At 38.6% G+C, this 27,959-nt stretch overlaps 2 protein-coding genes across 7 annotated transcripts in view; one reads left to right on the top strand and one right to left on the bottom strand.

Annotated features, from left to right (window-relative positions):
• The window catches only part of SMAP1 (small ArfGAP 1), a 251,040-nt gene extending 232,420 nt beyond the window's left edge, over positions 1-18,620 (top strand). For 5 of the 6 annotated variants that reach the window (XM_086707184.1, XM_025925397.2, XM_086707187.1 and 2 more), the window contains 4 exons: positions 9,410-9,537; positions 14,268-14,439; positions 15,274-15,587; positions 17,663-18,620. In XM_086707184.1, coding sequence (XP_086563310.1) covers positions 9,410-9,537; positions 14,268-14,439; positions 15,274-15,587; positions 17,663-17,797 — 749 coding nt within the window. In that variant the 3' untranslated portion in view covers positions 17,798-18,620. The remainder of the gene's footprint in view (positions 1-9,409; positions 9,538-14,267; positions 14,440-15,273; positions 15,588-17,662) is intronic. The other variant, XM_086707188.1, reaches the window with a different exon arrangement.
• B3GAT2 (beta-1,3-glucuronyltransferase 2) overlaps positions 14,603-27,959 on the bottom strand; it is a 96,193-nt gene continuing 82,836 nt past the window's right edge. Inside the window, exons 3-4 of the mRNA XM_025925755.2 lie at positions 19,279-19,427; positions 14,603-19,193 (exon numbers count right to left, since the gene is read on the bottom strand). Of these exons, the coding sequence (XP_025781540.1) occupies positions 19,107-19,193; positions 19,279-19,427 (236 nt within the window). The 3' untranslated portion in view covers positions 14,603-19,106. The remainder of the gene's footprint in view (positions 19,194-19,278; positions 19,428-27,959) is intronic.

A 27,959-nucleotide genomic window follows, 5' to 3' on the forward strand; every position in this document is an offset into this window, starting at 1 on the left:
ATTACTGCATCTCATGGAAGCAGCCTTCTTTAATCAGTGCTATTTCCACTTTAAATTCATTCCTTCCTAGGATGACGCCTCAGTAGTTACTGATGAAGAATTAGACTTGGCAGTTTTCATTGTAGCAAGGGTGTACTCAAGGCTGAATATTCATGCTCAGTCAAAAATGGTAATGAAAAACCTAACATCCGTTTACTTATTATATTCTTATCTGCCTTAAACTAGATTAGTAATACATAAAATCTCATGTTGCTCTTTGACATTTTTTATTATTTGTGCAAATAGATTATGACCAGCTAATACATCTGACATTCAAGTAAAGGATGAATTTAATTAATATTTACTGAGCACCAGCAGAGTTCATGGAACTCTAGTAAATACCAGAAAATGCAGCTTCTCTGTGTGTATAGTAATACAAGTTGGGGATGAGGTTGCAGTCTGGAAACTGGAAGATAGGGAATTACTGCTGAGGGAAGAGTGGGATTATGTAAGAGAACTGGTTGTGAGAATTCAGTTTGAAATCTGGAATAATGCTAAAATTCCCAATTTAAATTTTACTTTCCTGAATTCAGAGGTTAATTTCTTGCTGCTGCTTGTCAGGAGGAGGAGCAAATGAGTTGTTTCAGTTTTGGGTTTTGTTGTTGTTGTTGTTGTTTGTCCTTTGGAGATTTATTTCAAGTAAGATCCGGTGTGTTATGGAGGTCATCTTTGGAGCACCTGCCAGGTGCTATGATAGCACACTTGGAACAGATCTGTAGTTGAGAGTAAGATGTGCTTCCTGCTCACTAGGCAGTGGGTGGCGGAGACTGGCCTGTGTGTGGGTAGTTGTGTGTGGTGCTGTGTGGCAGTGATGCACTGGCCTCTGGACAGTGTGACTCTGGAGGACATATATCTGCTTTGGAGATAGAATTCCAACCTCACTGTCATTGGTGAACTGGAGAGAGGAAGCCCCTGGGATTGGGCTTTGTGTTAAGCATCAAATTAAGGAGGTGGCTCTACTGTGTCTTCCTGGTGAGATGACAGGAGGGAGTGGACAAGGGGTCTGGACTGTGAACATGGTAACAGGGTGCGGTAATGACGTCTTGTAGCATACTGGGATTGCCTGTCAACTTGAGTATATTCAGATGCCTTTAAAAACTAAAAATATTGAGGTATTTGGGAAGGCTGCCACTTTTGTAGCCCCTGGATTTGGGTGGAAAAGTCAGTAGGCCTGGCTGACCAGATGTGGGTGACAGGTCTACAATGGAAGTAGTGTTGGGTCGTAAGGTAACACTACCTTACTGAGTCATTAGTTGCCTCAGAAAAGGAGCTTGTGTCGAATACAGTGAGTGGACCTGGTAGTAGTGAAGCCAGCCCTGCCCTGCAGGCACTTTTATTAGTGATGTAGGGCAACTTCTGTTTTAACGCTAGATGGGGAAAGGGCACCTATTTCTGCTTAGGGGCTCCAGAAAAAACTTCTCAAACTGGTTATGGCAGTTGAGTTTTCTAGGTACACCACCAGAATTCTGTTGAAATCCTAGGCCTAATGTGTACAAAAATCTCTTAAGGTGATATGATTAAACTGAGATACTTTATAAAAAGCATTGATCAGAGTACCTGGCATAAAAATATTAGTTTTTAAAATGTGTCATTAAAATGTAAAGTGTTATATTCTTATTTCCTATAGTTTATAAATTATCATTCAGAGGTACTGGGAATGAGCCAAAAAGAAGACACTAAATATTGTCTTACTTTTTTTTTTTTTAAACCTTTACTCATTTGGATTATTGGTGTTAGATGAGTTCTGGTATAGCCACAGTTAATAGAATCAGCAGTCTCATTTCACCATATTGAGGATTTCTAGATGACAGAGACTGGCCTTCATGACTTTGTCATATATGAAATGTTACCTTTTTTCGAAGTGTCTATCAGTGTCATGATGCAAAGCAGGCCAGTAAATGCATGCTGGGCATGCCTTATGTTCATGTGAGATGTAGCACTGATTTTAACAACTTTTTTTTTTTTTTTTTTAGCTCAAAACATTTTAACATTTTCTTGTATATTTATGGTACGTGTGCATTTTAAAAGTCATCTACAAACTCAGTTTTCAGATAAAACACTGGTTTTAAACTTTTAAGTTAACGTTGAAAAAAAAATAGTTACCCACAAGCAGTTAACTGTGGGCTTGATCCCTTCCTTGCCTTCGAGATTGAAATTCCTTCTTCATTTTACTGCATTGTCCTAATTTCTTCAGTTTGCTCATTGCCTTTTCAAGGGGTCCTTTGTGCTTCATTATCGTTTTTTATGATGTTGTCCCCAGCTAAATTTCTTCCCATTTGCCTTAGGCTTTTCTTGTACTCTGGATCTCCCATTATTTTTATTGTCCACCAACGACTGTTTCTGCATACTGATTAAAGGGGGCTTCTCCCTCCTCCTGCTGCCGGCTGCTCCCACCACCATTTCTAGCTGAGCAAGGAACACAACACTCACTCTGAGGTGCGTGTCTGTGGTGAATTCTGATTAGTTTGCACAGACATCCACTTCTCTTCCGCTTTTGTGGCCTCTGAGCTTTTATTCAGTCAGCAAAGACTGTGCTGTTAGTGGACCCTTGATCAAAAGGATTCATTGAACTCACTGTGATACGTGAATACTTTGTTGAACCAGGCTGACTGTACCCCACACTTGCTTCTCTCAGCCTACTTTGCTCATTGATGACCACAACCACCTGTATCCTTGCCTGTAAATTGAGAAGATACTGCGCTTGGTAGGACAGAGGAGTGGGGAGATGAAGAGGAACTGTGCATGTGGTGCTGAATGGTTTTTGAACCTTTTATGTCACTGCTTTTCTTAGTGCACATAATTATAAACTATATAAAAGTTGGCTTTTAACTTTCAGAATTTTAAGTGACCTGTTTATAATTAGGTACAGTTGTAATTCCATGACTTTTGATGAAATGTGGTTTCATCACTAGAAAAGAGAACTCACTAGCCTAGGGGTCAGAAGACTGTTGTAGTGGAGATTTTGCTGCTTAACTAGGGAAGTGACATTGAACAAGTCTTTTTTTTTTTTTTCAACGTTTATTTATTTTTGGGACAGAGAGAGACAGAGCATGAACGGGGGAGGGGCAGAGAGAGAGGGAGACACAGAATCGGAAACAGGCTCCAGGCTCTGAGCCATCAGCCCAGAGCCCGACGCGGGGCTCGAACTCACGGACCGCGAGATCGTGATCTGGCTGAAGTCAGACGCTCAACCGACTGCGCCACCCAGGCGCCCCTGAACAAGTCTTTAAAGGTGTGTGTGCCCTGGTTTCTGTAACTGGAGATAATGGAAGGAGATGCCTTCCCTGTCTCTCACAGAGACAAAAATGGTAACATGTATAAACATTCTTCTAAAACGTCCAGGAAGGGGCGCCTGGGTGGCTCACTCAGTTAAGCCTCCAACTTTGGCTCAGATCGTGATCATTGTGAGTTCCAGCCCCCGCATTCAGCTCTGCTTTCAGAGTGGAGACTGCTTTGGATTTTCTGTCTCCCTCTTTCTCTGCCCCTCCCCCATGAACGAGCAAGCACATGCACGGAGTACCACCAGCCCCGTCCCCCGCCTCAAAAATAAACATTAAAAAAAAAAAGTCTAGGAAATGTGATATTTCTAATGATGGTAATATGACAAATAGTCTTTAACTGTCCTTTTTAAAATTTTTTTAATTATTTATTTTTGAGAAACAGACAAAGCGTGAGCGGGGGAGGGGCAGACAGAGAAGGAGATACAGAATCTGAAGCAGGCTCCAGGCTCTGAGTAAGCCATCAGCACAGAGCCTGATGTGGGGCTGGAACCCACAAACTGTGAGATCGTGACCTGAGCCGAAGTCGGACGCTCAACCAACTGAGCCACCCAGGTGCCCCTTTAACTCTCCTTTTTAAATACTGAAAAGCAAAAATACAGCCGTTATAATCAAACAGTCCTTTTTAAAGAATGCTGTTAGGGGCGCCTGGATTGCTGTTTGTTGGGCGTCCGACTTCCACTCAGGTCATGATCTCAGGTTCCTGGGTTTGAGCCCCTCATCAGGCTCTTTGCTGATGGCTTAGAGTCTGGAGACTGCTTCAGATTCTGTGTCTCCCTTTCTCTCTGCCCCAACCCTGCTCACGTTCTCTCTCTCTCAAAAATAAAATAAACATTAAAAAAAATTTTTAAAGAATACGTTTAGCAAGCTAAACACAGTATAGTAAGTCAGATTAGCAAACGTTGAAATCCACTGGGAAAACCCTTTGGGAACTTGTATTTACTGATTGTGCAAGGCTGAGAAGTTTTTGTTTAGGCTAAGGATTTTTCAACAATTCTGTGAATGCTTAGCTTTTGTAGTAACAGCAACAACAAAAACTGATGGGGGTAAAACCTCTGATATTAGGGGATTATATGATAAGAAAACTGGGGTAGAGAGAAAAGAAGACAGTTGTGTTGTAGATGTGAAGGCAGAGAAGAGTCACTGTGTCTGTCACAAGGCTGGATAGGAAACCTTGGTCAGACCTGGGAGAGAAAGTTTCTTATCTTAGGTTTTTGGAGTTAATACACGTATCTTCTTTATTCACTTGGAAAATGGCAACCTTTCCATAAAGATCACATTCCTAAGCAGATGCTTCCTCTGTCTCATTCTAAAGGATTCCAAAGTTCCTTGAACTTCTGTTATGAGTTGACTTTCATGGCAGCTCCACTATGGTAGGTGGTTACAAAGAGAGCCTGACTTTGTTGTTGGTGTAGAATGCCTTTCTGAGACTTCAAAAGGTCAGATTTTAAATATACATATATATTTTTAATGGAATGAGAAAATGAAGCTCTTTATAGTGTGGTAGTAGAACATGAAGTCATGTTACCTTGCAGTGAAGAAAATGAGCTATGTAGGCTTTATATTAAGGACAGTAGGTATTTACTGCTTCTGTAATGATGAAAGTCTGGAAACTACCTAAATGCCCAGTAGTGCAGGATTGAATAAGTAAGTTATCTTAAGTTCATGTAATATGGAATGCAGTCCATTCTCACCTACACATACACCATTTGATCTAAAGAAAATGACTTTGATATATATACGTTGTTTTAAACATATGTTTAGAAGCATAGAAAATGTAGGGACTTTTTTTATTGTGATAAAAATACACAACATAATTTACCATATTAGCCAGTTTTACACATACAGTTTAGTGGCATTAAGTACATTTATTCACATTATTTTGCAGCCATTACCATCATCCATGGTAGTGAACTTTTAGTTTATTCATTTTTGCATTATTTGCATCTTTTACAAGAATGTATTGATCTTATTATAAAAATTGACTTAGATTATAACCCAAGGCTTTGCACTAGCTCTGTGACCATGGACAAGTTTAATGTTTTTACCATTTGCAAATGAGGATAATTAATAGTACCTCTCATAGCATCATTATAAAGACTAAAGAAGTGTACGTATATGTTGATGTATTTGTATTTTTTTAGGGTGACATGAAATAAGCACTATACTGAGTGTTGGCTGTTATTTTTGTTGGTTACATATGTGATCCTAAGGGTGTGAAGGGTAAAACGAGACTTCAAAACCACATAACGTGCCACATGTTGTTTTATAATTTAGACTCTGAATAGGGTTTAGACTTGAAAGTATAAATAAAGTAATATTCTTAAAAACAGACATACATTTCTGAAAGATGTACAGTTTATAAAAGTAATGAATACAGGAGCGCCTGGGTGCCTCAGTTGGTTGAGCGTCCAACTTCGGCTTAGGTCATGATCTCACGGTTCGTGAGTTTGAGCCCCGCGTCTGTCTCTGTACTGACAGCTCTGAGCCTGGAGCCTGTTTAGGATTCTGTCTCCCTCTTTCTGCCCCTCTCCCACTCGTGCTCTCTCTCTCTCTCTGTCTCAAAAGTAAATAAACGTTAAAAAAAAAAAAAAAGTAATGAATACAGATCATTTGCCTACAATTGGTGAACCTCTCGGTTCTCATACAGTGTATGCTGGCACAATGGCGTTCTGTAAACGAGGTTGACATGTCCTGTGGTAAAAGTCGAGTCAGGATATTTTCTCACCAAAAAATAAAAGATAGTACTTTCTCAAGTTTAAGGTATTTTTTTCATAAATTTGTCCTAATTGTTAGTGATTGCTATTACTTGTAAAAGCAAAAAATTTTAACTGAAAAACTGGAAATACATATTTATACTCAGGCTTTTGCTTTTTTACCTTTGTTCCTCTTGATTGTAGTTTGTTCTAAAGGACATATGCTTCTGTCTGTGAATTTAAACTGCATATATATATATAGTTATAGTTATATGGTTTTATTTCCTGCTAATAAAATGCTTCCTTGTTCATGATACAATTAAATATGTCTGTTTGATGGGGTTGTGTCCCTGTCCCCAGCTCTGCAGCTCATGGATGATGGTACCACTGGCTCACATGTCCTTGTTGAGTTTCTTAACTGAGATGTTGTAGATACCACAAAGATGATGTTCCTTTAATTGTGTTTTTAATGTAGAATACCTTGTCCTTTTAAAATATTTTGTTTCTGGTTCATATTTACATGATGTAAATGGAATGTGGAATGGACTGGAAAACATGAAATAGCTCTTTAAAGATGCCTGACTTCAAAATGAATGTTGCCATTTGTGGTTAGAAATGAAAACAAAAAACTTTCATGAGTCGTATTTGAATTCTTTTAGGTCATAGTTGTATCTTAGCTTAAAATTCTGTATATTATAAATTAGTATTATCTGTGCATTGTTTTATTGCTTCCCCTTTAAATTGTCCATGGTGCTTAATAGAGATAGAACATACAACACACACAAACACAAACACACATATATATATAGAGAGAGAGTAAACCTATATTTTTTTTGGGTTCTGATAATATATCAGTGAAAGTGATTTAAAAATATTTGCAGTTGATCTCTTACAAACTAATCTTATGTGGGCTTTACAGTCTTTTAGAAATTAAGTAGTAAAAAATATTTCATTGACCCATTTATTCACTGAAATTAGTAATATGTGACTTACTGAGGCTTAAACTGGGAAATAAAATATAACAGTTTCTATAGTTATATTTTAAAAAAGAAAAGAAACCTGGGAGTTTCTGTGGTTTGTGGTAGAAATACCTAGTATGTGGAAGACCTTCCATTAGATTTGCCAAATATTGGAAACCTGCTCTGTGCAAGACATCTCACTCAACCTTAAAGAAATTTTGAAAGATGACTAATTTGCCTTTGAGGCAAAGAGAGATCAAAAAGATTGTAAATTATTAAAATAGAAGCTTGATTAGGACATGAGTCTCAAGATGATAAGGTTTTTGGGGGTGACAGTGGGGTTAATGGGGTCCAGACCGATGGCCAAGAAAGAATTCTTAAAGATGCTGTTGGTGCAAAACGGTGATTTTATTAAAGCATGGGGACGAGCGTGGGCAGGAAGAGCTGCCCTGGGATGATGAGGAGACATTGGTTATATAGTTAGGAGTTGGGGGAGGTAAAGTCAAGGGGAAGTTTCCAGTGAGATTTTCATATGCTAAAGAAGACTTCCAGGATATTGGAGGCCTAGCTATTATCAAGCAAGGTTGTTTTCCCTGTGGCAAAGCATTAGCATTAAGACAGTGGGGAGTCCTGGAGAAACATTTTACTCTGCCTGCCTCAAGTATTTGTCAATGGACTGCAAGTTACAAGGAAATTTAGTTCTGCCATTTCCTTCTGTCTTTGTTTCCCACATCACTATGGAGGGATGATGTTGGGGCTCCAGGAAACAGAGTCTATAGGTTTCTGGAGATTAGGCTATTGATAAGATTGCCTTTTTCCTATAGTTTACTAAGATATTCATGAATAGATGGAGACTCAGGTCTTGTAGGACTATGATCTCTATCAGTTAACCATTTGTTTTTCCCCTTTCCTTTGTTCTCAGGCAGCCAAGAGGAATATCACACATATCCCAACTGTGTGTGGGGGGGTGGGGGGGGCAGGGTTGTGGCCTGTCAGCGTGCCTCATGCTCCCTCATCACAAGAGATTGGAGTGGGGACACTCTTAAGTGTTAACTTGGTTGTGGCCACAGGAAAGTGTGTGAGGTGTCCCAATCCCTGGACTGCGCTCACAAACTCTCTACTCCAACCCACTCCAAGTCTCACCTTTTATATTTTGTAAATTCTGCACTAATGTAAAAAGGAGAGACAAACTTTGAAAAAAGTTTTTTGAATGGTAGGTTAAGTAAGAAGCTGATATAGGATATTGTCACTCTGTCGGAGTTCCCTTCCGGGTACAGCTCAGTGGCTTGGTACTGCCATCACTGAACGTGGCCATGCTTGAGTATACAGTGAGTTTATTTCAAAGTTTTATGGATACTTCCTACAGAATCAGTTTACACAGTGTATGTTTTTCCTTTCTATGTAGTTTTTTCCCTTATTGTAACTTTTTTTAACGCTTATTTTTGAGAGAGAGAGAGAGAGAGAGTGTGTGTGTGTGTGTGTGTGTGTGTGTGTGTGAGCAGGGGAGGGGCAGAGAGAAAGGGAGACACAGAATCCAAAGCAGGTTTCAGGCTCTGAGCTGTCAGCACAGAGCCCAATGTGGGTCTCAAACCAAGAACCACGAGGTCATGACCTTAGCCGAAGTTAGACTCTTAACCAACTGAGCCGCCCAGGTGCACCGCCCCCGCATTGTAACTTAAGAATTCAACGTTACAAACATTTTATTTTTTTTTTTTATTTTTTTTTTTCAACGTTTATTTATTTTTGGGACAGAGAGAGACAGAGCATGAACGGGGGAGGGGCAGAGAGAGAGGGAGACACAGAATCGGAAACAGGCTCCAGGTCTGAGCCATCAGCCCAGAGCCTGATGCGGGGCTCGAACTCACAGACCGCGAGATCGTGACCTGGCTGAAGTCGGACGCTTAACCGACTGCGCCACCCAGGCGCCCCTACGTTACAAACATTTTAAATCATCAGAATTTATTTCCAGCATAGGTAAACATGATATGAAGTGATGTCGTCTATCACACACACATGCAGGCATTCTTACTTATAAGAACATGGTATGAAATGCCAGTTTAGTCAGTTATCTCAAAAGTAGTGTCTGTCTCATAAGGTTATGGGGATTAAATGAATTAATGTATGTACTCAGAGCAGTGCCTGGCATATAAAGAGCATCAGGATGCAGAATAACGTGAATAGTGTAATACCATTTGTTAAAACAGGGTTTGGATATATTGTACCTAGAAACTGGTGACTAAAGGATATTTTTGAGAGAATAAACAAAACTAGAAATAGTTTCTTTGGGAAAGAGGAGAGAACCTGGGGGGTAAAAGGGGGACATAAATCTTGTCAACCTTTTAACTGTTTTTAACCATATATTAATTTAAAAAATAATGTCATGTTTTAAGTAATTTAAGAGCATCTACTTTGGGATGAGAATCTGTGTTCTTTTCAGATGGCCCTGCCGAGGCACCAGTGACCAATGGGAACACAACCACGGTGCCATCCCTGAATGATGATCTGGACATCTTTGGACCAATGATTTCTAATCCCTTACCTGCAACGGTCATACCCGCAGCTCAGGTATGTAGTAAGAACATGGTTTTACATCATCACTGCTTACTTCCTTTTTGAAAAGCCTCAAAAGTTCAATTTTGAAAGAATTGTCTCTGAGCAGTCTCTGATTTGAAAGCTTACTGTTCTTTAGGCCAGGGGTTGACAAACTAAGCCTGCAGCTTGATTTTGCAAACAAAGTTTTATTGGAACACAGGCATTCCATTTATTTACATATTGCCTGTGGGTGCTTTTACATCACAAAAGCATACTAAATAGTTGCAACACTCTTTGACCCAAAAGGCCTAAATATTCACTGTTTGAAGTGTGCTGACTCTGGCTTTAGGCAAACAGTGGTGTTTAGAGTGAATAAGTGGGAAAATTAAGACTATTTCAACCTTGCCAGAGATTAACTCGGTAACTTCAGAGGTTTTAAAGTTAACCATAGGTGTATAAATATTGATTATATAAGCTAGTAGTTCTATTTTTATGCTCTATTGAGCCATCCTCAAGATAGTTTATTTCTGGTTGCAGAAAAATCAAGAATAAGAAATTGTAGCAAATTAAGTACTCCTATTCTTTCTTATGAAGATAGTTGTTTTAAGTTAGCCTTAAAATTGTTTTATTATTGAAGTATAGTGGACATACAATGTTTCTACTTTTAAATTTTTTAAAAAATTATTTAGGGCAATATTAATGATCAGGATTTTTTTTCACATTGATGATAAAGAAATTTTGAATTCTGTTCCTGACGTTACATTTTGCCTTTATTCCTTTTTTTAAAATTGTAAGTTGTTTAATACTTTAAATATTTTTTCAGCTTTATTGAGGTATAATTGACAAATAAGATGGTAAATATTTAAAGTGTATATTTCACTTCCACCATCAAGTTAATTAACACACCCATCACCTCACATATTTACTTTTTTTGGTGAGAACTTTAGTTTTTTTCTTTACAAGTTTCAGTTACACAATACAGTATAATCAACTGTAGTCATATTAGATGTCCTCAGACCTTACTTGTTGTATAACTGAAAGTTTGTATCAACCTCTATTTTTTGTCCACTCCCAAGCTCTGGTAACCACCATCTATGAATTCAACTTTTCTTTTTAATTCCACATACAAGTGATCCCATCAAGTATTTATCTTTTTTGAAGGTGAATATATTAACTTTTAGGAATATAGGTTACTCTTAAGCATACAACTTTAAAATTCTATTTTAAATTTATACTTTATAAATGAACAACAGTGTGTTTTGGTACAGCATAATTTTTGAGGTAAAATATTTCTTTTTCTCTAGAAAAACTGAGCCAAATGAAAATTGTTTGGGTGGAAAGTTTTAATAAGAACTTATGTCTTATTAAGAAGACTAATTGCTTATACTTTTATTATGCATTCTTTTGTTATGATAGTCGTAATTACCACTAGAATTGAGCAAATAAATGTCTTAGAAATTAGCTTATCAAAATTGCAGCATTAATGTTTCAGAAAAGATAGCTTTGTTTTTTGGCTTTGTTCCTTCTCCCCTACCCCAAAACATAAAATGAGGGACTGTTACTACTATTGTTTCAATTAACATTAATTACCTTGTGAATTTGTGCAGGCATGGGTACGCATGTGATAATAAAAATTGTCTAATGCTAATGTTTTGGCTTCAGAAAGAAGCATTAGGTTATTTGACAATCTGAGCACGAAAAGCAGTTTCTTTTGGTCTAGCATTCTAGTGAGGCTGTTTTATCTGCTAAACTTCTTTGGATTCCATTGGAGTATGTGAGTTGCTTTGCAACCACGCAGAGAATTAGACCCTACATCTGAGGCTTCAGTGTACTTCATGTGTTCTTTTCGGTATCAAAGCAAGTGGAACAATGCAGACTTCATTTAACTCTTAAGTAGCACCATGACCACAATACGGGGTGCGGCTTCTACCTTTATGAGGGATTGATTGGTCTGGCCTTCATGCTTTGTGCATTCTGCATCAGCCACTAAGAGTTACAGAGTTGATTTTTAAAATCCCATCTGATTCTTTTTTTAGAACATTGATTTTGGACCAAAACTGTGCCAGTTGTATTTGAGCCCTATAAAATATTGGGTGAGCAGAGTTATCTTTCATTGAACTACATGCAAAGATTAAAACCCAGACATGTTTTCAAAATGTCTTTGAAAATGGGGAGGGGGAAAGGCAGGTTAAATTACACATTTTATACATATACTCTAGCTATGTAACTTACTAATTTTGGTGAGTTTCTATTATGTAAAATTTGACAGAAATAGGAATTACTCTGAACCCTGTACTCTTTCAGTCCTGATTTTACTCATAGTAAAAATTATATTAAAAGATTTCCCACTCATGTGAAGACGAGAGAGATTTACCTGTTTGGCTGTGTAGTCTTCTGAAGGAGGTTGGAAATACTCATCTGACCAGAATGCACATGTATATTGGGGGTTCCCAGGGAATCATTCCAGAGTCCTCAAAGGTGACTTACAGAAGCCATCCCTTTCCTTCTATCTCTAATACACATAAACCAACAGTACCTAGACCTGTACAGGTGCTGCCTTGACCTTGGATCAGCCTTAGGATCCCAACAGCCAGAGAGAACCTTTGGTTTAGGGATTCTGCAGCCTCTCAAAGTGTAAATTGACAGACAAAAGTTGTTCTCCTTTAATCCGGGAGTTACACTGCTGTCAAATAGAGCACCAAAAAATAAAAAATGGACCTAGGAGTGATTACTAGTCATGCTATGTGGTTTGGCTGTTTTTAGACTATGACCACGTTGAGGTAGATGTTCCATTTTACGTACCTTCATCAGAAGAATACACGTTTAGAGCATGTGGATATTAGGCTGCTCTAGTATGAGACTGTGGTTTCATTTTCTGTGGTTTTAGTCGCTTACAGTTTGGAAGCAGATGATCTTTCTTCTGATATATCACCAGGTGATCAGTAGTAGCTTAACACTTGTCACCGTGCCTCACTTGTCATTTACCTCACTTTATCTCATCACGTAGGCATTTATCATCTCACATCATAAGAAGAGTACAGCATATTTTGAGAGACCACATTCACATAACTTTTATTATAGTACATTAATTGTTCTACTTTATGCTCTCTGTGCCTAATTTATAAATCAAACTTTGTCATAGGTGTGGATGTATAGGAAAAAAAACCATACGTTTCGGTACTATCCATGGTTTCAGGCATCCCCAGGGTACTTGGAATGTACCTTGGAAAGTGTATGGGGGTGTGGTGAGGGGGACTACTATAATAGGTTTCCCAGCCATTGTGGATTTTCCTGTAGTTTCATCTCTTCCACAGGGAATAGACCTCAGGATTTTGAGCAGGTTCTTAGACTGAACAGAAACTAAACATTATGAAAAGATTACTTAGTGAGATGGTTGCTTCATTACCTAACAACTTAAATATTGTGTGCTTAATTCTGCCATTGTGCAGAGCACTTCTAGTGGTCATCAAGCAACTCTGTAAGGTTAGAAGTCCTATCTCCAAGTTTACAGACGAGAGTGGAGATTAAGTGACAGTCTCAGGGCACAGTGTAGCAAGCAGTGGGACCAGATTTCTAGTCCTGGCAGGCTGGCTCCAGTGCACTTGCTCTTAGTCTCTGAGAGTTTCTGCTGCATCGCTGGTAGTTAGGTAATATTTTATTCCAGTGCATTCCCATATTTGGTATTCCACTGTGTCCAAGTCCTTACACATTTCAGACTTTCTGCAAAATGCAGTGACTTTTCTATCTCAAAATGCTTGCTTAATTTGTCATAATAGATTCAACTATTGTTCTCCTTAAATTTGTGAATACAATGCTTGGATGGTAATTTATTGCTAGTTTTTTTTAGCCAAGATGTTAAATGTTTGATTTTTTAAAAAACTAAGGCAAATTTGTTTACAGGATCTTTAACTTCTACCTACTACTCACCTTATTCTGTAGTTTGAGAAGACCCTTACCCAGTTTCTACCATTCTTCTTAGAATTCTTTGAAAGTCTTCATATCTAAAACAATTTCATGTAAACAAATGTGAATGTGATTGAATAAATGGCTGCAGAGATCATTAAAGTGAAGTTATTAGCTGTGGTTGTATAATCTGTGTGCAGATATAGGTTAAGTGAACATTTTTCTTTTGTATTAAATCTGAATGTTTATTTCTTTTTTCCAAAAGTGGAATGAAGATATGGTTGAGAGTATAGGTGAAGTTTTGCTGTACTTCATTTCTGGATAGACTAGAAACATTCTACTATGAGGTTAAAACTGATCTAGATTATGTTTACAAAAATATGATGCAGCTTTTGAAAAACAAAGGCTTTTCTTTTTTTTTCAAAGACAAAATCAGCCTTTGCAAGACCCTCTTGCTGTCTGCTGTAGTTCTTTATTGTAAGGGATACCAGTTCCTTGAAATAGTTGAAGTGGATCCCCAGCATCTCCCACGAATGGTGGTCCTCACACAGCAGCCACATACTATTGTTGAACCCACTGTGGTCAGGATGTGATGGGCAAAAATGCAGTGTCAGTTTAGCAGGTAAACACAGTTTATTATGAAAGAGCTTTGATCTAGTTCTCTCACATTAACAGATTTAAAATAGGAAACATTGTACCTTTATCCTAGATGTTGGTTTTGTGTGGGTTTGTGAATGATCCTGATGTCACCATATTACCTTCTACAGTTGTGTAATTTCTAATTCCTTTAGATTTTAAGGAAGGGATGAACTATGTGTTAGTATGCAGAATTTGACAGCTTGTTTTGGTATTTGTCTCAGGGGACACCCTCTATACCTGCGGCTGCCACTCTGTCTACAGTAATATCTGGGGATCTGGATCTCTTCACTGAGCAAGCTACAAAGTCAGAAGAGGTAGCAAAGAAACAACTCTCCAAAGATTCCATCTTATCTCTGTATGGCACAGGAACCATTCAGCAGCAGAGCACCCCTGGTAATTCATTTCCACATCTGCTTTCAGTGAATTGCGGTAACATTACTAGAAGTATACCCTTTGTATAATATTATTTCTTCCTATTTTTCCATGTACCAGGTGCTTCTTTGCAATTTGTGCAACTACAAAACTGGTATGAAGCATTAGAATTAAAAAGCATACACAGGATTCACAAAACTTTATTTAGAAGTAACACGCTGTTCACATATCACTTAATATTGTTTCACAAGCTTACAGGACATGGATTATTTTTGAAGAATTATTTTGATTTGCATGAAGTTTACAACTTTGTGTACAGTATGGTATTTTCTCTGTAAGTAAACAATAAGCAATCTGAATTATCACATGAATTCCAAAACTGAGTTTTTAATAATTATAATGAAAGACTAGCACAGTCAGATCTATTGTTTACATAGTTTGAATCTGTCAAATGCACTCCTTCTGAAATAATGAGCTGGAATTCTAGGACACTTGCTTCCATTAAAGCCAGACACCATCAGCTCTCAGTTGTGTATCTGATAGTGGGAGACAAGCCGTGCAAGTCAGCACAAATAGCACATAATCTCATGCTGTGGAGTTTATATGGCTATTGCATAAGATATATGTAGCCTAAATTTGCTCAGGTTTGTAACTGATTTGTGTGCATTTTGGAAGTAACCAGCTCTGAGGTTGTGAGTCGGTCTGAACAGTAGGAGCATATTGGAATTAAAATTTTTGCTGTGGGTTCTTCAGAAAGATGGTGATCCTTTTTCTGTGATCATAGAGGTGAGTGCAACTGTATACAGGAGCCCTGCTTTCTTCATTCATTTTCTTTTCATGGTTCTTAAAATGCAGGTGTGTTTATGGGACCCACAAATATACCATTTACCTCACAAGCACCGACTGCATTTCAAGGTTTTCCACCAATGGGCGTGCCTGTGCCTGCACCTGCAGCTCCTGGCCTCCTAGGAAATGTGATGGGACAGAGTACAAGCATGATGGTGGGCATGCCCATGCCCAATGGGTTTATGGGAAACGCACAAACTGGTGTGATGCCACTTCCCCCAAATGTGGTTGGCCCCCACGGAGGAATGGTGGGACAGATGGGCGCGCCCCAGAGTAAGTTTGGCCTGCCGCAAGCTCAGCAGCCCCAGTGGAACCTCTCACAGGTAGGCGGTCATTTACTCTCCAGCGTCTCCAAAATCAAAGAAATGGGATTCATTTTCTGAATGGTTTATTTAAAAATAACAACATGGCAGAAAAATCTGAGTAAGGATAATGTATCAGATGGGACTTGTCTATAGGTATCATGAAGTTACATCAAACAGACAAGTGAGCTGTCACTGACCCTATATTTAGAGTATTCTGTAAAGCAGTGTTAAGCATTTTTTCATTTCAGATTATAATACTGGTGAACATCCTGTTTGTAACAGCTGGAAATTATCTTGGGCATCTTGAGAGACTTCCTCTCTGCTACCTGTGAAATTAGCACCAAGCTTCAACCCAGCTCCCTGGTGGGGCATTTTTATAGTCCACTTAGACCTGCCTATGTTCACTACTAAGTTGGGGGCAGGGAGTGGTTTCCAGTCTCAAAGCACTATTTTGTAAGGGATCTAGGCTGTTCTTCATGTCATATGCCTACTTCCCCTGCTTTATAAAAGTTTGTTTAAAAACCTTTGTACAGTTGAGTTTCCTTTTTACTTATGGACAAGTCCATATCTGTCTCAGACATCCCCTTACATTATGAAATCCCATTTCTACTTGTAAAACTTTTTTCAAATCAGTCTATTTTAGTGCTCCACTCTGACTTTTCTGCATAGACAAAGACCCTTAGATTTAGCTTCATGCTCCAGCCTCTCTTTCCCTTACAGTTCCTATTTGGTGTTCTTCTAGCACGGGGGGAATCTTGGTTTCTGTTCAGCTGTTTTACCTTGAGAGCATTCAGAGAATAGTGTATACTGATAGTTAACATTACTAAAAATCACTGTACATCCTGTGAATGCTTTTACTATCACATTTTAAAGATTTTTTTAAGTACTCCCCACACCCAGCATGGGGTTTGAACCTAAACCCCGAGATCAAGAGTCACATGCTGTACCAACTGTGCCAGCCAGGAGCCCCTACTGTCATTGTGACATTGGTGTCCACCCTCTGGGAACCTTAAGTACCAAATGTCAGTAACAGCTTTTGTGTAGCCAAAATACTGAAGTACACTCAGCTCAAAGTTAAGGTGCTAGATGAACCAGTAAGGAGTTAACATTGGCCTTTACTTTCAGGCATGCTGAGGGGTGCTGCTGTTTTCCAGCACCCCTCAGTGGAATCTGTTGGCCAACGAGGTGGTTTACAACCTTTAGTTGGTATGAAGACGTGGACACTATGCCTCATCAGCAATGTGGTGAACATTAGTGTCTTTGCAAGACCACTAAAGAACTTTATTAAGAATACATTCCAACCCTGAGCACAGATTTTTGAATCCACTCTGTACTTTGTGATAAATCTTGCCTTTCCTTTCCTTATCATCAGTCTTAGAAGAAGAGAAGTACCATAGTGAAAGGGTTAGGATGCTTATATACATATATGATTCCAGTCTGGAAGAAAAACACAGGTCGTCTTATACCTTATATAATGAAAATTAATTTTAGATGTTTAGTGGTTAAGCAAAAGAAAATGTATGCTTTACAGCCTTTTTTTAATACTTAGGAAGTATTTAGAACCATTTAAGATTTTAATGAAGACAGAATAATACCTGTCATAAACAGTATATAGTTTTGGAGTATTTGACTTTCTAAAATTTACTCAGTCCTTATAGTTAAAGCACAACATCCTGATATAGTTGAAAGTTAGAATAGTGGACTCAAATACAAATTCAAAGATTGCTTTGGTGTTTTTTCAGTTGTGGTTAATCTTTGGGGGACAAGAAATGGAGTCTTGAAAATGAATAAATAGGATTGAGATCACTTTATGGACAATGCTAAAAAAAAAAGTGGAAGGAAAGAACAAGAAGGAAACAAAATAGCTATTTGCTTTCTCTAGGGAAATAATTGTTTGGTAGTCTATTTATACCCCTGTGCTTTGACTAATTTTCATATTGATGAAAAATACTTCTATAATTGCTATTAAACTTCATTATCTCTTTGACTAAATTAACCTCAAAGGCAGCTTCTAATAAATGTCTAACTGTGGCCAAGAAACAAGAATTAAAAGTGAAGTAAACGTCCTAAAATAAGCCTTTTATGTTTCACAGATGAATCAGCAAATGGCCGGCATGAGTATCAGCAGTACAAACCCCGCAGTGGGTTTTGGCCAGCCCCCCAGCACAACAGCGGGCTGGTCTGGAAGCTCATCGGGTCAGACTCTCAGCACACAGCTGTGGAAATGAAAACTGCACTGCAAGTTTCATCCAGAACTACCACCTGACATTCCTTGCTAAAACGCATCTAGTTCCCCTGTTTATTCATGTACATATTTTTTTTTCTTTTTCCCCATTTGTTCATATTAAGAATTATCTGACTGACCGTGTTGGTCTGTACAGATTAAATTTGATGTGAAAAGCAGGTTGAGAAACGATTTTATGTCAAGGGCAGCTTTGCTCATTTCCCATGATTTCGTAAACCACATTATTTGAGAAGCTGCTCAGTCAACTTGCATAATCAGTTTTACTCTCGATAAAAGTATAGCTCTAATGTTTGCATATAAGGGAAGTAGTTATCATGTTAGTAATACCTCTAACAGTATAAACCCCACCCCCAAATTAGCCAGTAATCCTGTAGGAAGGTACTGTATGATCAAATGTTTAATCATATAAATAGAATGTAAATGTGTCACTGAGCACTGTTTTCTAGTGTATCAAAGTTCTTTTATTTCATCATTCACTTCACTGTGCTGTTGTTATGATGTGCTTAACAGGGAACGTGGCTAGTGAAAGGAAGATAAACCTGGATGTTACTACAAAACTTAGTTTAACGAATGTTTAAAGAACTCAAATTTTATCTGCCTCTCTTGTAATTTGGATCTCTTCTTATGTACATAGTGCTAATAACATGAAGACCTTTCTCTGCACTATATGCAAACAGGGTAACTAAACAAAGCCACTTTCAATCCTTGAAGGTATATCCAGGTTTATGACAGTAATTGTGTTTACATTTTATGGTGCCTAGTATTGACAAAATGTTATATCCCTATATTAAACAGATAAATCCATAGACCTTTTTATTTTTGTGGGTTTTATTTCCTACAATGTATACTGCCACCAACCATATGAAAATTACTTAATATTGCACAGTGAGGAATTGGGAACATTTAGTCAACAAAATACCTCTCCTTTGTTTCTGAAACCAGTTCCACCAATTATAAGGCCAAATGGGAAAAAAAAAAAAAAAAAAGTACACAAGATACTCACAGTGTATCCCGCAGTGTCACTAGCTGTACTGTACAAAGAACTTCCAGTTTCGTTGTAGGGAAAACATGCAGAACAAATGAAGACAAAAAACACACACTTTATACCATCCAGTCAGCCGTGTTAACTGGCAAGCTCTGCTTAAACAGATGTCCATCAGATGACAGTAAAGGCTGCTGTACTGAAGTAAAGTGAACAATACCTGAATGTTTGGCAGCCTGACCTCCAAACGTCCTCTCCCACGTCCACCAGCCAGGCAAACTGCACCAGTTGCTGCTTCAGTTTCTTCAATTTACACCTCAATTTTCACCGTGTCCAGGTGGTACTTTGGCTCGTTGGCTAGATTAACCTTCTCTGTCCGAGTGTGCCACACGAGAACCTAGAGGGGAGGGAAATCTTTTGGGTAGCCGTGCTTCTTAACGCTGACACTCAACAAGGTCAAGCAGCACAAGTGAAATGAATACCTTGGTGCAGTTATTTGCTTTTGGTTCCAGCTCTTCAACTGTTGTTATCTGTTTTAGAAAATCAGATTCTTGCATCCCTGGCTGGGATCCACGACGCTTAAATACGGCTTTTGGATTGGACAAGATGACTTGAAGACTGACAGCAAATCCTTTGTGAAAAGTGAGAAAAAAAAAAAAAGACTTTAAAATAAAATAATTGGCGTACTTCTCTTTTTTCTGTAAAATTTTGGACACATCAGAAATTCTTCTACATGCCAAGTATGTGCCAGGTCTTGGCTCTCAGAGTTGAATAGTAGGAGCATTACGTGTAGAAAGCAACCGGGGCACTGTGGTACATTCAGTGCCATGACAGAGGTGTACGCACAGGGGCGGGGGGGACAAGAGCCACTGTAAAATACAAAGTCTAGGCTGTTGACAAGAAGCTGCTCGTTCATAGAGGTCATCACAGCCCGGCCTTCGACACTCTGGGAATTGAGAACTAAACGGAAACATAGCTGCAGAGCATACAGACTTACCCTAACTGTCCTCGGGGTGTAAGCCTGCCTGGGTATCCTGCCTGTTCTTTAACACCTTTATGTGTGCTCTCCTCAGAACCAGCACTGCTGAGATTTACTTTTGAGTTTAGAAGACTGAGGAGTACAAGTCAGTTAGCTAGAATATGAAAAATCTGTAATCATTTGGTTTAAATTTCTAATTTGGTTCAATCCGACAAGGGTGGGGTGGGGTGGGAGGTTTGGAAGTCAGTACAGGAGGTGTCCAGCCATTTGATAAATTTGGTTTTGGGGTTTAATTTTTTGAGGGAAACATTACTCTCAATTGCCTTCAATGGTTTGGTTGTGAAAAATCATTACTATTGAATCTGGTTCAGGAAACCCTATGTTAAAGGCTTAGTCATTAAACACACTGCAAGCTTTCTCAGCAAGCAACTGCTGTTAACCTTTGTGGTTGTTTTGAAAGTCTGAGGTCCTGGACCTCTGCTCTTTATGACTAAGCTAACAATGAAGTTAGATACCCTCCCAGAGTCAAAGCTGCGAGGCCCGATCTCCAGGAACGTTCCTTAGCAACTTTTCGCCCTTTTCTACATTAACTGAATTGATTTATGCTTCTTTTTGCAAAAGCATAGTTAGCAAAGTAAGTTCCAAATGATACTAGGCAGTAAGTAATTGGGGAGTTGTGAGAAAACCACAACCAGTATTCTCATCACTCCACATGCCAGACTGGGCCACTTCCATGTTCTAGACCCTGCCCTCTTCACAGGAAAGTCTCCCACTAAGCTAGCTCCCCACAAACACAACTTGGCTCAGCACCTGCTGAGTGAGGCAGAACAAGTAAAACAATCATGAAGCATTAGCCTGAGGACTGGCCCAGTATCTCCCACCAGTCCTGGAGGGTGGCGGCACATTCTAGCAGAAAGATCACTGAATTTAGAGTTAACAAGCCTTTTGATTTTGCCTAGATCCTTGTACTTGGGACACTGGTTAAGTCACTGAAACTTTCTTGATCCTAAAGCTTTCCCATTTCCTCATCTGCCAAGAGGGGTGTGACACCTTGTCAGCTCAGTGTGTCATGTAAAATTAGCAAATGGAAAGACCCCACTAACTGCACAGCACTGTTCATGAGGTACTATGGTATATACATAAAAATACCATTAGAAACATGAAGGGCAGGTGGCACTGGCTGTCATCTATGGCCAGAGAACAGGGTTTACAGGGAAAGGGCCTGTGAAAGTGGTGGCAGAACCAGGCCACTAGCATTTCACACCACTTGGCTAAGGAGCCTGAAGCCTTCCCCAGACAGCCAAAACAGCCACAGACCTCTTCAGCAAAAAGCCAGAAGTTCAGATTCACACATAAAAAGTAACCTTTCTAACTGGTGATTTTTGTGCTCTAGGAAGCCTTGCCTTTTTTTTTTTTTTTTCCCATGTACTTAAAAATAAGTTTCATACTTTTTCTACAGTTGAGGGTCTGCCCTTCTCCATCACTGAAGCTCCTGGTATATTTTTCACATGGCTTCAAGGTACTAATTGTATTTCCCCTTTCTTATAATTAAAAAAAAAGAGAATCCGGGGCGCCTGGGTGGCTCCGTTGAGCGTCCGACTTCAGCTCAGGTCATGGTCTTGCAGTTCGTGAGTTCGAGCCCCGCGTCAGGCTCTGTGCTGACAGCTCAGAGCCTGGAGCCTGCTTCGGATTCTGTATCTCTCTCTCTCCCCCTCCCCTGCTCATTCTCTGCCTCTCTCCGTCTCTCAAAAATAAATGTTAAAAAATTAAAAAAAAAATAGGATCCAAACCATACAGAAGTCGTTCTGAAAATGTGAAGCCAGTTTGATTTCCTTCATTTTCCCAGAAGTCATTTTTTTCTTTTAAAAAAAAAATTTTTTTTTAATGTTTATTTATTTTTGAGAGAGACAGAGACAGAATGCAAGTGGGTTAGGGGCAGAGAGAGAGGGAGACGCAGAATCAGAGGCAGGCTTCAGGCTCTGAGCTGTCAGCACAGAGCCCCACACGGGGCTCGGTCTCACGAGCCGTGAGATCATGACCTGAGCCAAAGTTGGATGCTCAACCGACTGAACCATCCAGGCGCCCCTTCCCTGAAGTCTTTAACACATTCATCATGGTGACCACTCAGAGATTCAGATTAAGTGTAGTTTCTTGCTTTCCTTGGCTCGGGAATACCTTCTAGCTCTTAGAGTTACACAGCACAATCTACCAACTTAAGCAAAGCTGCCAGCCAGCTGTGAAGCTAGACACTGTTTTGCTGTGGGGCCCTTTCCTGGCCTCACTGGAGAACAGGGTGCACCTGGCAGGCCAGCACCCTGGAGAGAGATTTTCCCGGGTGGCTCACTGCAGCAGCAAAGTGATTTTCTATGATCTAATACAAAAGGGGGAGGGAGGCAATTCAGAGGCTTTTCAATCTCCTACTTTGCCCATATGCCCCTGCTGGGTGAGCTCTTTAAAGGAAGCTGGTCACAGCCAGCCCCAGGGACTACACACTACCCAGGCCCACACTCTGGGTTGCCTTTCAGGGAATCATGACGTGCTATGAAGCTGGGGAATTAGAGAGTTCTCCCTATGAGAGAAGGACAAGGAGTTTTTAAGCTCCTCAAACCACTGTTTCCAACCCAAGATGGAGATCTTGGGTTTTCTTAATTTCCAAGTATTTATGCCTCAAGTATTTCATGTGCCTTCCTTTTTTCTAGTGAAATTAATTTAGCTTTAAAGATGTTTGCAGTAGTTTTTGAGATACTGGGAGCCTTACAAAAAAACATGGGACTAGGATTCTCTGTCCTGGTCAGCTGTATAAAAAATAAAATGCAAATGAAAACTAGCGATTCACTGTGAATGGCTTGTTCAAGTGAAGTAGAGATAGGGTCCCTAATGTAAGTATGTATGTATCCCCTATGTATGTACGTGTGTGCGTGTATATGTGCATGTGTGTGTAATAAATGTGTTAGACATACATAAACGTAATCTAACAAATACTTATTTTTTCTAATACCTAGCAACATAAAATTCAAAATGCCTGAGCTACAAAAATTACCATGTGTACAAAGAAGCAGGAAAATACAACCCCAAATATACCCTATATGTTCAAAAAGGGGAAAGATTGAGCATGCTAAGGAGAGTTATGGAAGATACAAAAAAAAAAAAACCCCAATGTGATCTCACTGTTGTGAAAAATATACTGGCTGAGATTAGCAGCTGATAAATCATTGCAGAATAAAAGACTAGTAAACTTGAAGAATGAACAATAGAAACTACCAAAAGGACACACAGAATGGAAAATATCAAGACAGACAGACATATCAAGACACACACACACACACACACACACCCCAAAGAAACTGAATGAAAGGTTTGGAAAGAGGGATAGGAAAAAAAAAATGAAAAAACTGAAAACTTACTAAATTTGGAAATCAGTAAGGATATGTAACACTTGACCTGACATAAGATGCACCACCAAACAATACAGAATCCACAATCTTCAAGTACACATGGGACATTATCAAGATAGGCCACATAGCCTGGGCCAGAAATCAAGTCTCAATAAAGATGAATTCAAATTGTACAAAGTGTTTCTCTGACCACAACAGAATTAAAATAGAAATCAATAACATGAAGCTATCTGGAAATCTCCAAATATTTGGATACCAAACAATGTAATTCGAAATAGACTATGGGTCTAAGAAACCAAAAGGGAAATGAAAAAGTGGTTAAATGAATGAAAACAGTGGGATGCATCTAAAACAGTACTTAGATGGAAAATTTTTTAACAGCTATAAACAAATTTGTTAGATAGGAAGGGTAAGTTCCTACACCTTTTTATACTTAAAAAAAAAGGAGCAAATAAAAGCCAAAATGAATAGAAAAATGTACTAATAAACCTATGAGCTAAAATCAATGAAATAGAAAATAGAGAAGATCAGTGAAATAAAAAGCATGTCCTTTGAGAAAAGTCAAGAAAATTGATAAATATCTACCCATACCTATCAGAAGGGGGAAAAAAGTCATAAGTTACCAATACTGGGAATATTGGTATGTATTCTACAAATATAAAATGATAATAAAGGAGTATTAGAAAAAAACATGGCAGAAAATTTGACAACTTACATAAAAATGGACAAATTCCTTGAAAGAAACAGCTATCAAAGTTCAGTCATGAAGAAATAATCTATGTAGCCCCATATCAATAAAGAAATTAAATTTATAGTTCAAAATTGCCCACACCATCCCCCCCCAACCCAAACCAAAATAAAACTGAGAAAACAAACTAACAAAAAACCTCCAGGCCCAAATAGTTTCACTGATGGTATCTACCAAATGTTTAAGGAAGAAGTATTAACTATTTGTATAGAAAATAAAAAAGGAAGGAACGTTTCAAATCCTCTCAAGCCAGCCTTTCCCTAATACCAAAACCAAACAAGTATTAGGTAAAAAATAAAAAAGATTACAAGACAAGGTAAGATAAGAAAACTACAGGTCTAACAACCTTCATGAACACAGAAAAATTCTTAAAAGTTTTAGCCATTTGAATCCAACTATAAATCATGACCAAATGAGGTTCAAATGAGGTTTATTCCAAGACTGCAATGTTGCTTTAACATTTCAAAATCAATCAGTGTAATTCACCAACTTAAGATGTTATAAAAAAGAAAAATCTATTGTAATAAATGTAGAAAACGCACTTGACAAAATCCAACATCAAGATTTTTTAAAATTTTTTTTTTTATTTTTTTTTTTTAACGTTTTTATTTATTTTTTTGGGACAGAGAGAGACAGAGCATGAACGGGGGAGGGGCAGAGAGAGAGGGAGACACAGAATCAGAAACAGGCTCCAGGCTCCGAGCCATCAGCCCAGAGCCCGACGCGGGGCTCGAACTCACGGACCGCGAGATCGTGACCTGGCTGAAGTCGGACGCTTAACTGACTGCGCCACCCAGGCGCCCCAACATCAAGATTTTTGAAAAGCCACTCAGCAAACTAATAAAAGTGAACTTCCTCAACTTGGTAAAGGACATCTACAAAAAACCTATTGCCGATATTATATATACTTCATGGTGAAAGACAGTGTTAAAACCCCTGAAGATTGCAATGAGGCAAGGTTGTCGCTGTCAACTTTTACTCAACAGTGTACTGGAGGTCCTAGCCATTGCAATAAGGAAAAAACAAACCAAAACCAGACAAACTGGAAAAAGAAAAAGCAAGTCCAGAAAATCTCTTCCTCTTTCAGCCATAAACACATCAGTAATGCTTATCAGTTCCTTCTGTTGTGTATCAACTTCCTCTTACCTCCACATACTTGTCCCACTGGTATAATCTTTTCTAATTACACATAATCTAATCTTAAAAGCAAGGGTGTTACAAACCAAACTTATTTCGAATTCTCACAGGATAGATTTTGGCAACATTACAGTTCAGCCACAATAAAGATACTAATGGCCTTTTTTCCTCCTGACGGTCAGCTCTGGCTAGTGATACTGGAATACTGTGCTCTTGACACACTTCTACTACTGGCAACAGGTCTGGTAATTTCAAAAGTTGGTCTCTACTCACTTAAAATAAAAAGAGACTATCAATTTCCAAATTAAAATGTATACACACACAGTTGTCTCAGGAATTGCTGAAGAAAGATGTGCAATGTGGCACCTCCTTCTAATTCTCCCTGAGGCGACCCCCCTCTCCTTTCATCTCTCTTCTTAGCAGAGCACATCCAGTCTTTTGCAGAGTGTGTGTGTCAATCTTCCGCACCCACCCACCCCCTTTAATGAGATATAATTCATACATGCCAAAATTTGCTCTTAAAGGATATGTGTGATTAAATGGCTTTTAGTAGATTCATAACTCTGGGCACTTTTTTTTAGTTTACTTATTGGTTTTGAGGGCAGACGAGGTAGGGGCAGAGAGAGAGGGGGAGAGAGAATCCCAAGCAGGCTCCGTGCCATCAGCACAGAGCCTGACAAAGGGCTTGAACTTACCAACCGAGAGATCACGACCTGAGCCAAAACCAAGAGCCAGACGCATAACTGACCAAGCCACACAGGCACCCCTGGGCACTTTTTTTTAAAAAAAAAACTATCTTTCTCTATTGAATGGCCTTGGCACCCTTGGCAAAAATCAACTGACCACAATGTGAGGGCTTATTTATGGTCAATTCTCTTCTATTGATTCATAAGCTTATCTTTATGCCAGTGCCACACTATTACTGTACCTTTATATACTCAGTTTTCAAATCAGGAAGCATAAATCTTCCAACTTTGCTGTTTTACAAAATTGTTTTGGCTATTTGGAGTTCCTTGCTTTCCCATGTTAATTTTAGGATGACCTTGTCAATTTCTGAAAAAAGGGCAGCCAAAATCTTGATAGGAATTACCCCAAATCTACAGATTAATTTGGGGAATATTGCACCACTGGAGTAATATTATATCTTCTAATCCATAACACTGTCTCCTAATCCAGGAACATAAAATGTCTGTATACTTATTTAGTTCAATTTTTCTAAATGTTTTAGTTTCCAATATACAATTCTCATACTTTTTTTTATTACTAAGTATTTTATTATTTCTGACACTGTTGTGAATAAAACTGTTTACTGGTTTCCTTTTTCAGATTGTTCATTGCCAGTGTATAAAGGGGGCATCTGGGTGCCTCATTTGGGAAAGGTCTGACTCCTGATTTCGGTTCAGGTCAGTATCTCGTGGTTAGTAACATTGAGCCCCACATTGGGCTGTGTGCTGACAGCATGGAACATGCTTGGGATTCTCTCTCTCCCTCTCTCTGCCCCCCCCCCCCCCCCACTGCTCATGTGCTCTCTCTCTCTCAAATAAGTAAAACTTAAAAAAAATGCATTTCATTTTCATATGTTAATCTTATATCCTGCAACCTTGCTGATTTACTAGCACTGATAGCTGTGTATGTATTCTTGAGGATTTTGTACATAAAAGATCATGCTATTGATTATTTAAGATATTTTACTTCTTCCTTTCCAACCTAGATGACTTTTATTACTTTTTCTCAATAATTACCCTAGCTACCACCTGTATTACAATGGTGAATACAACTGTCAAGAGGGATCACCTTTGTCATGATCTTTATGGGAAAAGCTTTCAGTCTTCAGCTGTTTAAAACATTAGCTTTTTCATAGATGCCCTACATCAAATAAAAGATGTTCTTTCCCATTCCTCACTTACTGATCTGCCTAGTGTTTTTATCATGAAATGACATTGAATTTTGTCAGGTGCTTCTTCTGCATCTATTGTTTTGATCAGGTGGTTTTTGTGGTTTGTTCTACTGATCATGGTACATTACATTGACTGACTTTTGTATATGAACTAACCTTACACTCCAGTGATAAATCTCACCTGGTTATGGCGTATAATTCTTTTTATATGTTGCTGGATTAACTCCACCAGTATTTTGTTTAGGATTTTTGCATCTATATTCATAAGGGATATTGGTAAGTTTTTTGCTTTGTGATGTCCAGTTTTGGGATCAGGGTAACAATGGTCTAATAGAAAGACTTCAAATATGTTCCCTTCTTACTATTTTTTGGAAATGTTTGTGAATGATCAGTCTTAATTATTTTTTAAATGCTTGTTAGAATTCACCAGTAAATCTGGAACTGGGCTTTTCTCTATATAGGTTTCATTGATTACTAATTCAATCTATTTCTTACAGGTCTATTCAGATTTTCTATTTCCTTTTGAATCAGTTGTTTTTTTTTGTTTTTTGTTTATTTATTTATTTTGAGAGAGAGTGCATGTGTGTGTGGGAAGAGGGGCAGAGAGAGAGGAGAGAGAGAATCCGAAGCAGGCTCAGCACTGTTAGTACAGAGCCTGATGCGGGGCCCAATCCCATGAACCATGAGATCACAACCTAAGCCGAAGTCAAGAGTAGAATGCTTAACCAACTGAGCCACCCAGATGGCTTTTCAAAGCCCCTATGGAATGAAATATTATCTAAGATTTTTCTTTCTAATTTTTTGATTAGCTTATTGTTTGCCATAACTATTACCATTGCTTCAGGAATCTGCAATGACAATCAACATTTTGTGTTTACTTTTGTTTTTATTTAGTTTTTGTTTGAGGTTTTTGTTTTCCTATTTTTTATTTTTTAAAAATGCTCCCAGGAAAAGGCTGTTTGTACTGGGTGAGATCTGAGTGAAGTCAGATAAAGACAAGCTTGGAG

Source organism: Puma concolor, chromosome B2, assembly GCF_028749965.1.
Source record: "Puma concolor isolate L17-30 chromosome B2, mPumCon1.1.hap2, whole genome shotgun sequence".
Classification (NCBI taxonomy): Eukaryota; Metazoa; Chordata; class Mammalia; order Carnivora; family Felidae; genus Puma; species Puma concolor.